Source organism: Achroia grisella, unplaced genomic scaffold (assembly GCF_030625045.1).
Source record: "Achroia grisella isolate CSIRO2021 unplaced genomic scaffold, CSIRO_AGI_Agris_v1 utg567, whole genome shotgun sequence".
Classification (NCBI taxonomy): domain Eukaryota; kingdom Metazoa; phylum Arthropoda; class Insecta; order Lepidoptera; family Pyralidae; genus Achroia; species Achroia grisella.
In genome coordinates this window covers 1,074,755-1,088,049 of record NW_026712947.1, presented here as the reverse complement: position 1 = coordinate 1,088,049, position 13,295 = coordinate 1,074,755, and the positions used below count along the sequence as shown (strand labels likewise).

The window sequence follows — 13,295 nt, the reverse complement described above, 5'->3', positions numbered from 1 at the left end:
TGACTCGCATAACTTCGTCTACACTTACTTGACATTTACTATTATATTTCGCACAATTTACATAATATCTTTTTAAATTATAGCCTATATGGTATTCTGATGTATAAGCTATATTACCGTAAAGTTTCATAAAAATCCATTCCGTAGTTTTTGCGTGAAAGTGTAATAAACTTCCATCCATACTCACAAAGTTATGATACGAGTAAGATAAGACTATTTGCCAAATAATAAAAGTATTTTAAAAAATTGACGTGATTCAAAAACTAATATATTTTTTTAAATTATGCATAAATGATACATTTATTAATTTAAAAATTTATTACAGACCCTATCCATGTATTTGACACACACGCATTCTTTTGTTTATTACCTGTGCCACTGCCAATGGCTGTGGTTATAGACGTATAGTCTGACAATAGAGTCTTAATAATGAACTTATAATTTTAATTAAATATGGTCGTAACTTGACCACTAATTAGAATCAATCCATTAAGTGCATAGTGTTATATTAAGGTTACGTTACAAAATTTTCAATTTTTATATATTCTTTCTTGAAGATAGACTTCTTGGTCACTTTCTTGAATCATTAACTTTCAGCTTTTATTTTTATTAACTACCATTGTGTACAACTAACCTATGACTCAAAGTCCGGAAAAAATTAAGCTAATTTCTTCGCCATCCCAATTGTTTCATAGGTGCCAAAGTTTTACGAGGATTGGTTTAGCCGCCAAGGCGTAACAAATTCTCACTTTATAATATTATGGTAGGTATGATTGTATATATTGTCGAATTGTCATACTAGTTTATTTCGATCAGACAATTTCTTGTCAGATGGGAGCAGGAAGCCGATTACACCACCAACTAGAAAAAAAATCGCTATATAATGAGCAGTACTAGTTGTGTTAGTATGTTTTAAATGTGAAATATAATCAACTGTTTTATATTAGCACAGATTATTTAGAATTAGGAAAGCCATCAAAATAACCGAAAGATAATTGCACTTGTTAACTCGCATATTGAGAAGGGCGTGTGATGTGCATGTACCCACACAAAATCGCAATTCCAACGCCTGCTCACTTCCTGCCAGCAAACATCATACGGCAAGAGCCAACAGGCGTAAAAGCAACTCCCATATGTGGAGCTCCGCACATCACTTCCTCCAACCTTGTATAACATATACAACATAAACAACCAACAAGTATGTCAAAAAATATAAATATCCGATAATACGTAATTACTATCTTACCCCGCAAACGAAAAAATGTTTGAGGGTGGACAACCCTTAGCATGAAAAATAAATAATTGCCGATTAAAGATCTACTAAATATACATATAAAAATCGATCAGCAGTTTCAGAGGAGTATGGTGACTAACATTGTGACACGAGAATTTTATATATGTAAATAGATATTTACACATTTTCAAATTTATAATATACTAGCTACTCGGCCTGGCTTCGCTCGGGTGTACATGTATTATGTATATAAAACTTCCTCTTGAATCACTCTATCTATTAAAAAACCCGCTTCAAAATCCGTTGCGTAGTTTTAAAGATTTAAGCATACATAGGGACGGCAACTTTGTTTTATACTCTGTAATGATATTTCAAAAACTATAATTGGACTATTTATTGAAAAGTAACGCTCTAGAAATAAAATGAGAAATTTTCTCATTGCATTGTATTGCATTTTGAGTATATTTGGTGAAAATAATTTGTTGATTCACATCTGAGGCTTGCTTTTGTTAGATAAAATATACATATATACAATTATTATTATATTCCATATATATGTACATACATATATTTTATTATTTACAATTCTTATATATTTCTGTGCATAGATTTTAATTATTTTATACTTTGCATGTATAAAGGAACTAATTACGAAATTTAATTAAATAAGCTTATCTCATAGCAGAACAGAATATATAAATAAACATATAATAATACAAAATACTTACGGCAAGCTATACTTCCAAATATATAGAAAGAGACTTCACAGTTACTGTCAAGTAGGTTCTTAACTAGATTTATGCCAAACACGCCACTACCTCTCCCCACCATGAGTGTAAGACATACTCCCATAGCCCTGCAACATAATAAAGATAAAACTGTATCATAATAATAATAAATTTAAAACATATACCTAAATGAATATTATAAAACTGTAACTAACTATAATAGCTGTGCCCACGGCAAATTAAGAATTTAACGCGTGTTTCCGAGTATTTTTTTTTTTATTGTGTTTTTTGGGCTATTGTCAGATGTGTAGCACCTGTAGCACTGCGACCTACATAGATCTATTGTGCTCGCCCTTTCCGAGTAAATTTCAATAAAAAATATATCCTATATGTTATTCTGATGCATAAGCTATATTACTGTAAAGTTTCAACAAAATCCGTTCAGTAGTATTGCGTGAAAGAGTAACAAACATTGAGTATGGATGATTGTTACTCTGTCACGCAAAAACTTTGGCGTTTATAATTTAATTAAGATAAGTTTTGGGGAAAAATACAAAAAACATTACTTGCGTGAGTGATTTTTGATATATATTATATACGCAATTATAAATAATTTTTAATTTAGATTTATTTACATTTAAAAAAAACTTTGTGTGTATAAATATATATTTAGCTTTATTTATGTAATTATATAATTTTAGAAGTATATTTGTACGTTTATATATACATATATACATATTTTTTCTGTATTAATCTATTTAAAACTTGTAAAATTGCACCGCAATACTATCTCTGATCAACGCGTCGGTTGACTGGTAGAGAATGCCATCAGGCATTAAGTCCGCCATGTATACAATTTTGTGTGCAAAAGAATAAATAAATAAATAAATATATTTTTAAGTTTTGGAAGTTTCTTTATATAGTATAAACTGAACTCACTTCCACTGGTTGTTCGCGTAGATCTTTTAAATTACACAACGGATTTTAATGCAGTTTTAGGAGTAGATAGAGTAATCCAAGAGGAAGGTTTATATGTATATATATGTACACCGTGAAGCTAGGCCGGGTAGCTAGTCAATAATAAACCAAAGAATTCCAGAAAACAGTTCAACCATGTTTTTAAATTTAACCGTAAAAGTAAAATTAAACTCACTTGACATATGTGGGAAAGAGATCAACGCTGAACGAAGACAGTAAACCAAAGTTGAGGGTCCCAGAGATGAAACCAACGAAGAGGATAGCACTCAGAATCCAGCTGTAACTGAAATTGAGGCACAGTGCTGATACACCTGCAAATACCTGCAAAGTAGGAAACGGCTGAGTAAAATTTTAATACAGTAAAACTCCTTCATTCGCGTTTTTACTATTTGCGAATTAAAAAAATGCGACCCAATTCCTATATTCACGGCCAAAAATTTCTTTATTCGCGGATCTAATAAGTACATACTAAAAAACCTATCCGATGGTAAATGTCTTGGTGTAAATAGTGTAACCCAGTGTATCCTAAACTTTTTGGGCCATGCTTTACCTTAGCCTTTCTAAAGTTCTATTCCTTGCTATTGCACAGCATTCTATACTATTGCATTGACGCCCTTTTTTATGATGTGCAGATATCTTCAAAAGATCGTCCCCCAGAGGGGTAACAAAGACTAAGATTTTTGAGGATTCTTACCCACTACAAAACCACACGGAGTACCATTTCCGATCGATTCCCTGTCCAAGTCAAAAGAGGATCGTATTTATGACGGCCTGAGCCGAGGTTCGAACCTCGTGTCATCAGACTAAAGTCGTATCGATCAGGCAAGATGCCTTCAGTATAGTTCAGACTATTGCATTCATAAATACAAATTCAAATTCAAAATATCATTATTCATGTAGGTTTATTACAGAATCTCATGATATGTCAAATCTAACGTCAGTTCGGAATGATTTCGAGATGAGAAGAATTGACAAGAAACTCAGCTCGTAGTCTTTTCAAATAAATGTTACAATAATACAGATTCATTTTTAAATTCAAATTTGGGAGAATAGAGTGACCACCATCATATGCTATTGCAAAAGCAAATAGTCTAATCAGTGTTCGTAACCCAAACAGACCAGTCCCCACAAGTAGCACACGTTCACGAGTATGACGGATCATTCCTAAAAGTTATATAACAATGACATACCTGTAATCCAATTAGAAGATTCTTTCTTCCCAGACAATTGATAAGCATGCTCATGAACACGCTGATTACAGCCAGAACCATGCCGGTAGCGAAGACTAGTATCATTGCTGTGTTGTTCAATGCACAAGTCTCAATTACCTGCAATAATTAAATTGAAGATATTTTATCGAAATATGTGTTGATTTGCGGAAGTCAATTTCATTACTCAATGAAATATATATATTATTTTGTTTAATTCCGCTACAATTACACCGCTACTGGAAGCGTTATGATTAAACTCTGTGGATTACCTATCCATTAAGAGACTCTAATAAGTAGTAAAGACTATTAGAATAGAACAGAATAGAAAATCATATAGTTACTTTTAAACTTTCGCGTGTTATTATATGGCAAATAAAGGTATTTACCTCTCTCGACGTTTCGACTAGGTTGCACTAGCCGTGGTCACGAGCTGACTCAAGTCAAGTTAGCAGCAAGGTTAATAATTTAAAAAAGAAAATCATATGTTTATTGTATTGCTAATTGTAGCGGAATTAGACAAAATATTATAAATCTATTATGTAGTGCTACATATATACGTTTTAAAATCTATACATATAAGTAAAATTGGAGTGTCTGTTTGTAATATTGAAATAACCGTTTTTTACTACATGCATATGAATATAAATACGGTACATACACCAAAATAACATGTTTTACAATTTTTTTCTATCTGTCTATCTGTATGTTCCGGCTAATGTCTGAAATGGCTGGACCGATTTTGACGGGACTTTTATTGGCAGGTAGCTTATGTAATAAGGAATAACTTAGGCTATATTTTAGAACAAACCTCTAATTAACTTTTTTGTTAAATTCCACGCCGACGAAATCGCGGATACAGCTAGTAATATAATAAAAACAAATATCTCTCTATAACTAACATGAGTCTCAGTGTCGTTTTGTGCCGCCCTCATCATCTCACAAAAACTCAAGCCATCAGCCCCGCCTTGTATAGACTTCATGAAATTATCTACCAGGAACGGCATCCAGACGATGAATGGATTGATGCTGAAAACAATAAACTCTCAAATGTAATACAAACTCTTGCTTTGAGTAGGGTAAGAAGAATAATAGAAAATTAGAATAAACAAAATAAAAAAATATTTCCCATCTTTTCCCATGCCTACGGCTACCTTTTACCATCGCACCGCTCGCCATCGACAGGGAAGTCATCCCCACACGCTGGAACCTACGCGGTTTCGGACAGTGCGGTTTCAGAGGAGCTTCCTCCCTCGTACGCTTACAGTGTGAAATGAACTACCTGCCGAGGTTTTCTCACGAGACTACAGCATGGGGTTTTTTAAGAAGGGTATATTAAGGTTTCTTAAGCGTCGGCAAAGCGTACGTAATACCCTTGGTGTTTCAGGCGTCCATAGGCTACGGTAACCATTTACCATCAGATGGGCCTTATACTTGTTTGCCACCATCGTAGTATAAAAATATAATATAATATATCGTACAGTATCTTTTGATAAAATATTATTTATATATATCATGTTATAATAATTTTCATCCTTCTATAATAAAAGTACATGTATTGGGAAGGAACTGGCTTCTGTCATACGGCTAATGCTAGTTCAGAAGCCAGGACTACACATAGATACTGAAAGGATTGATATTGTCTGGAATGTGTACCTATTGTATAAATAATATTGTAACGATCCTTCTGAATTTAATAAAGATTATTATTAGTATAATATACTTGTTAATATATGCTGAGTCTACTCGACCGTGTCTTCAATCGATTTCCAGATCTAGACATATTTTCATGTTGAATTTTCAGAATGGCAGTGGATTACTTAAATAATACGTAATTTTATAAGTTATTCTTCTTTTATATCTTTCTTTTATTGCTGTTATTTTCTTCAGATTGTCACTATATTATGTTTTTGTGTAACTTTCCTAAGGTAGCATATTAGGAAACTGTAAAGCTGTCGTTTAGTTTTGATATCAGTAATTTAATGTATTACATAATCAAGTCACTTTTTTTTAAATAGCGCCACCTTGTGCAAGCCCACTGAAACCTCAATGTCGTAACTAACTTTTGCTAACCTCAAATAAACTGTCACGAACATAGCAGCCAGTATTAAAGTGTTGAACAGCAGGGGTGGTCTCAGCAACGGAACAGTTTGCGCTTTTATCGACGCCCAAAAACCTTCGATATTCGCTGCTTGGTCTTCCTCAAGAACCACTGAATTTACCTGAAAATGTAAACTTATTCACAATTATAATGATGAGACATTATATACAGAAGTTTCTGAATCTTTACATAGTATAAAATAAGTCGCTTTCGCCGTTTGTTTACTTAGATCTTTTAAACTACGCAACGGATTTTAATGCAGTTTTTAGGAATAGACAGACTGATTCAAGACGAAGGTTATATGTATAGTAAATGCACGCCGTGCGAATCCGGGCGGGTAGGTAGTATTATAAAATGTAAGGACCGCATGAAATTAGTTCCAATAAAGAACAATAAAGAAGTAGATACATGTATATGTATTTTAATTGGCAAAATAAGAGTGTGATAATATAACCGATAAAAACGGTAAACGTTTTTAATAATAGACTAAAAACGGTAAAGAACAAAAACGTAAAAATGACTAACCGGATACAAATCTCCATCCTTAGCATTGTTTATGGCGAATATTTCTCTTAAAATCTTCATTGCATTTGCCTGATCGCCGACACTGAGCAAATACTTGGGGCTTTCATATGCAAACAGTAGTCCGATGGAGCTGATCGCACATGGTATGGTGTAGATCAAGTTGAGGAGACGCCACGAGTTGAACTGGATGTCCAGGAATGGTAAATGGTAGGAGAAGTCTAATCGCAACACAGGAATCGCTACCACTGTAACAAAAAATAACCCTGGACAATTAACACAGCGCCATCTAGTCCCACGGTAAGCAGAACTTATGTTAAGACAACTGATATAAATACTTAGATTTTTTTGTAAATAATAATAATATAAAATATATCTTTATATATAAAAATTACGTGTCACGTTGATTGTCCGCGATGGACTCTTAAACTACTGAACAGATTGTAAATTTGATTTGCATATTGTGTGCAATTTGATCCAACTTGAAAGATAGGATAGCTTACATCTCAATTTATAGTCGCAATATTATTTTATTCAAGAACCTTAGCCACAGCAACGCGTGGCCGGGTCTGCTGGTATATACATATGTATATAGCCCAGCAACCATTGCAAAATATACATATATAGGCACATTATGTATTAAGATATTAGAACTCGACATATGACAATTCTTGAACCACCAATAAATATTATTACTTGAGAGGACTGGTGTGTTCGCGTTTTCGAGTTTGCAACAGCATATGCTGGTGGTCACTCTACTCTCCTAAATTTGAATTTAAAAATGAATTTGTATTGTATACATATACAACATTAATTTGAAAAGAATACGAGCCGAGTTTCTCGTCAGTTCTCAGCTCGAAATCATTCCGAACTGACGTTAGATTTTGATAAGTGTCTGTAATAGACCTACATGAATAAAGATATTTTGAATTTAATCGATTTTGAATTACCTGCCATAATCCCTGTGCAGGACATAAAAACACTACTGGTGAGCAGAATTAGAGTATTTCTTCTTTTCACCGGAGTACATTCACTTAACAGTGATATAGAGAGTGCAAAACAACCGGACACCCTGAAAATATCAATATTACATAAAATAAAACCTATATTAAAAAGATATTTGGTACACAGATAGTCTAGACCAGTGGTTCCTAAAGTGGTCTATATCGACCCCCAGGGGTCTATGACAAACTACAAGGGGTCTACGACAGCGGTCATCTTGATGTTTTTACTTTTTAACACTAAACTTTACTACAGTTAGAAATTTACAAAAAATCAATACCTGGTAAGAATGGGGGGGTCTACCCAAAACTGAAAAATATAGCAAGGGGTCTACGACACAAAAATGTTTGAGAACCTCTGGTCTAGACCCTGAGAAAGGATATAGATTACTTTTTAGTGCGAAAAAAGGATTGTAAGGATGGAAGATTGTATAAAATTATCGTCATTTTTGTAAGTGAACAATGAAACTTTTTTTGGGTTTTAATCTAACTAAATATATTTTCTTCATTTAGTCGTGGTCACTGTACCACGCAGACGATGTCGCGGGCACAGCTAGTATTAGATAAAGATATTATATACATTGTACATCTTCACCTCACAAATACATTTATTAATATTTTTTTGGATGTATTACATAGCACAGTAAGGCCCCGGAGAGAGCCTGGAGTTCTGTAGTGTAGGTTTCGACCTACTCCAGACTCCAGACTCTCACAAGGAATAACTTGTTACTTTAAATGTATTTTTTTCATACTGTAAGTTTCCTTGCGAGCAGTAAAACAAAGATTATTAATATTTATATTTTAATTTATATAAATTAATATCATAAGCGGAAATATTTGATTTTATGTTATGGATGAATTAACTTATTTTGTGGTACTGTTGAAGTACTCCTATACTTATATTATCTTATATAGACGATGGCTGATGCTTAGCATCAGGCCGGCTATCTGCTTTGATGGCTTTGGTGGTCTAGCGCTTTACTACCGATGGTCGCGGATTCGATTCCTCGCATGGTACAAACATTTGGATCGATGAGTATAACAGTTTGTATCTATAGATATCTATGATGTGCCATTTCGTTAAATTTACTTTAAAAACTCGCTCGTTCAACAATTTTATATTGTCTGGCATATGATTATAAAGAGAGACAGACATGTTAAATACATTTCTCCTGTAAATATCTTTGTGGTATTGAGATTGATATAATGTATTCATAATCCTTGTTCTGGTTGCCCCTGATTCAATTCACCGCATTTCTTCCAGTATTGTGGATGAGAATTTACAATTTTGTGTTAATTTATTTCCACTCACGTGCTGCCTATTTTATTTTTAGCAATACTCTCTTTCATAAGGTTGCCTGGAAGAGATTGCGTTAGCAATAAGACAGCCTTTTGTAACTTCTTATTTCTTTAATCTATTGTTATATTATTCATTGTATATACTTTTAATATTGGTGCAATAAAGCATTATAAATAAATAGAAATAATTAAATTAAGTTAAATAAAAAAAATAATAATAATGATGAGTATCAAAATCGACACTCACGCACTTGAAGAACACAATTTGAGGACGCTGAAGACAATCCAGTTGGGTGAGAGAGCTGCCAACGCTCCTGTGATGAAGCCGAGAAACATGGAGGTACATAAAACTTTCTTTCTTCCTCGAGTGTCTGCTAAATAGCCCCATATATGAGAAGTAGCTATAATACCTGAAACCAAACAAAAACCAGACATGAAAGAAGTCTACACATTATGCACCTTTTTCAAATTTAAATTCAAATTCAAAAATCATTTATTCATGTAGGACATTTTAGCCGCTTATGAACGTCATATTTTTTATATTACAATTTTTCCCTACGGTCCAGTTCAGTATATAGATCCAATTGAGAAGAACTGGCAAGAAACTCAATTGAAGAATTTTTTGTAAAATTTACAATGTATATTTATAAAAGTGTCTATGTCTAACATTTTTTTTTAATTACTAGCTGACCCAGCACACCTCTTTTTGCCATACAAATTAATATCACTAACAGAAAATAATTATATTGTAATTATAAAAATTTTAAGTTGAACGTATTTTTTTGCTCATTTTGATGTAACTTTACAGTAACACAACTTAGACATAACTTATAACATCAGAATAACATATAGGCTATATTTTTTATTGAAAATTAACGCGTAGTAACCGCGGGCACAGCTAGTACAGAAATAAATAATTTAAGTGAACATATAGTCCCTCTTGACTTCCTAGCAGAATTGGTTTGTATTACGCTTAATTAAAATATTTGTTCAATTTTAACGTTTTCCTACGTGTCACCTTATTTTTAGTCTTGACATACGAACGTAAAATCTAAATAAAACAATGTCTATTATTATCTATTAAAAGCGTAATGTTTAAAAACATATTTGTCTTGTGAACTAAGTACCATGACGGTTAATTTTGGCTACCGTGCTGCTGACGTCATGGACTGTTCTTTGAACTTCACAGAATGACTGGCAAAGTCAAATGTAGATGTATATTAATATCTAGCTTTTGCCCGCGGCTTCGCTCGCGTTAATTTATCCCCTTAGGGGTGGAATTTTTCAAAGTCCTTTCTCAGGGGATGTCTACGTCATAGTAGTTTTATGCATGCAAAGTCTCAGCCCGATCGGTTTAAAATTGACAAAGTTTCATACAAATTTCATCCCCTATTTTATCCCCTAGGGGTAGAATTAATCAAAATCCTTTCTTTACGGATGCCTACGTCATAACATCTACCTGCATGCGAAATTTCAGCCCGATCCGTCCAGTGGGCGCTGCGTTGATAGATCACTATGACAGTCAGTCAATCACCTTTGAGTTATATATATATACTCGTATATAGATAAATAAAAGTGAAGTGCCTATTTGAAATTTCAAATTCACAGGTTCACGGTTATGAAAGTACATGTACCTATATGGTAGTGTAATAGTTGAAACACCTCTTGTTCGGAACACGTTTATTAGCTGACAAACGGTTGATCATCATACAATAGTTATTTATTTATTTTTATTTATTTATATAACTTCAATGCACAAAATACCAAGGTAAAAGTTCATATGGCGGACTTAACGCCTTATGGGATTTTCTACCAGTCAACCACAGATTGTGCAGAGAAAAATTGTAGACGGTGCAAATATAATTTTTATATTTATAGTATATTATATTTATATTACAAGTTACAACTACCTACACAGTGACAATTATATAAACTACCTTATTTTAACCATATATTGCAGGTAGTTAATAAAAAAATCTTGGTTACAAATAGGTCTTGGTAATCTCTGAAACGGCTGTTCCGATTTTGCCGAGATTTTCAATCGCACGTAGCTAATATTATAGAAAGTAACTTAGGCTACCTTTATTAATAAAATTTATTTATTTCCATTAATAAAATTAAATCTCATGTGCATTAAGTTATTTATACCGCGAAAGAGTGAACACTATAAATAGTTAGCTTTTCCCGCGCTAAACTGTGCGCGCTTCTGATCGCGCGTGAATGAATGTGTCGTGTAAAGGCAGCTAATGTAACAATGGTTGGTGTTCTTAACTATCACGCGCTATAGAGAGACAAAAAACATTGTAAAATGCTGTCACTCACCTTTGCGCGCGCTGTCTTTCATGCGCTAAATCGCGCGCGCTCCTGAATGAATGTGTCATGTAAAGGCAGCTAATATAATAATAGTTGGTTATCCTAAATTAAAAAAAAATCCTACCTATAAGCGGAGTGGCTGCCATGAGCCCCTGCTGCGAGCTGCTGGTGTCCAGCTCGCAAACGCTGGCCGGCACCAGATATGACACAGAGTACACCTCGAAACTCATCCCCATGATGATACTACTGCATAGTAGGAACACGTAGTAGTTGAACTTGCTGAACCCTGGAATTAGATTGTCAGGTAAATGAGCTGACCACCCACCTGATGGTAAGTGGTAACCGTCGCCTATATATGTCATATATTTGACGGCCTTGGTAGTCTAGCGGTTTAACACGCCACTTTACTTCCGATGGTCGAAGGTGGACCATAAGTGGTGGTCGAAGGTGGACCATAAGTGATGGTTGAAGGTGGACCATAAGTGGTGGTTGAAGGTGGATGGACCATACTCACAAACTTTCACATTTATAATATGTATTAATAAGATTTACTATTCAAAAAATTCTGTAAATATTAATGGATAGGAATAAAGATAAATTAATTATTATTAAGTATATTATTTATTTAAATAACTTTATGCATGTCATACATAAGTAAACGAGTACATATGGCGGATTAACACCTAATGGCATTTTCTACCAGTCAACCATGAGTTGCAGAGATAAGTTGTTGGTTATTATTATTACCTAAAAAAAGACAACTCAAATATAAAAAAAATATTTTATAGCTGTTATACTTCGAACCGAAACATATGTTACAAAAGCTAATAGCAGAAAAAAGACATAAGGTATTTTTTCGGACTACTCTAATGTTGTTGGCCGCATCTGGCCTTTACAGCTTCACCGGACGGTAGGGGGCGAGTGTAGATGACACTCCAAACTCGCGGAAGGACTTATTGAGCGGCTGAAGGCCAACTCCCGCCTGACGGATACAACTTTAGTCTGAGGACACCACTAGGGGTCGAACCTCGGCTCAGGCTGTCGTAATATCGATTCCCGTTTGAATTGGACGATCGGAAGGGGGGAAAAGGTACTCTCGCAGAAGATTTTGTAATTTTGTAAAGTGCTGTCACTCACCTTTGCTAGAAGATTTTGTAATTAGTTTATAATTATTTTGGATACATGTTTATTTAAACATTCAAATTTCTTATTCTTCTGATGAGACTGCGTTCTGAATGAGTGGTAGATTAAAAAAATATATCACTATTCAAAAGTTGAAATTACTTAGAGGAAATATAGATTATATCGACGGTCTCGGCGGTCTAGTGGTTTAGAACACCGCCTTACGTACAATAGGCGCGGGTTCGATTCCTCGCATGGCACAAACATTTATTTTCATGAGTATTGTTGTTTGTATCAGTCTGGGTGTTTTCTATGCATCATATGTATGTATTTACGAAAAAAAAATCGATGTTTGCATCAATTATCTTGTACCCGTAACACAAGCTTTTGCTATCTTAACTTAGGACTAGAAGGCACTGTGTAAATTGTCCTGAGATTATTATTATTGTGTACTAGCTACTCGCCCCGGCTTCGCACGTGTGTACATGTATTATATATATAAACCTTCCCCTTGAATCGCTCTATCTATTAAAAAAAATCTCTCGCTTCAAAATCCGTTGTGTAGTTTGAAAGATTTAAGCATACAACATAGGGACGGACAGACAGCGACCGCGACTTTGTTTTATACTATATAATGATTAAAATAAAACTTTACAAAATATTTACCCGTCATAGTCAACGCATCTTCAAATGCCACTTTATTTAATTTCGCCACCATTTTGTTTAATATTTACATATGAGAATACGATTTCATTAATTATCATAAATAATGAACTATTAATTAATGAA

At 33.9% G+C, this 13,295-nt stretch overlaps 1 protein-coding gene across 1 annotated transcript; it reads right to left on the bottom strand.

The window, feature by feature from the left end:
* Positions 1-793: 793 nt before the first annotated feature.
* LOC131848715 (synaptic vesicle glycoprotein 2B-like) lies at positions 794-13,224 on the bottom strand. Its single transcript, XM_059198652.1, has 11 exons — positions 13,173-13,224; positions 11,509-11,670; positions 9,319-9,481; positions 7,722-7,843; positions 6,775-7,019; positions 6,222-6,370; positions 5,051-5,177; positions 4,131-4,268; positions 3,116-3,261; positions 1,963-2,090; positions 794-861 (listed from the first exon to the last, which is right to left on the bottom strand). Exons 1-11 carry the CDS (start codon positions 13,222-13,224, stop codon positions 794-796), a joined length of 1,500 nt encoding a protein of 499 aa, XP_059054635.1.
* Between the last annotated feature and the right edge of the window lie 71 nt (positions 13,225-13,295).

Coding starts and splice junctions, on each gene's coding strand:
- LOC131848715 (XM_059198652.1), bottom strand. CDS start 13,224: ATGGTGGCGAAATTAAATAAAGTGGCATTTGAAGATGCGTTGACTATG. Junction 4,269..5,050: donor AAAACGACACTGAGACTCAT/GTTAGTTATAGA, acceptor TAATTATTGCAG/GTAATTGAGACTTGTGCATT. Junction 3,262..4,130: donor ATCTTCTAATTGGATTACAG/GTATGTCATTGT, acceptor CCTACTTTGCAG/GTATTTGCAGGTGTATCAGC.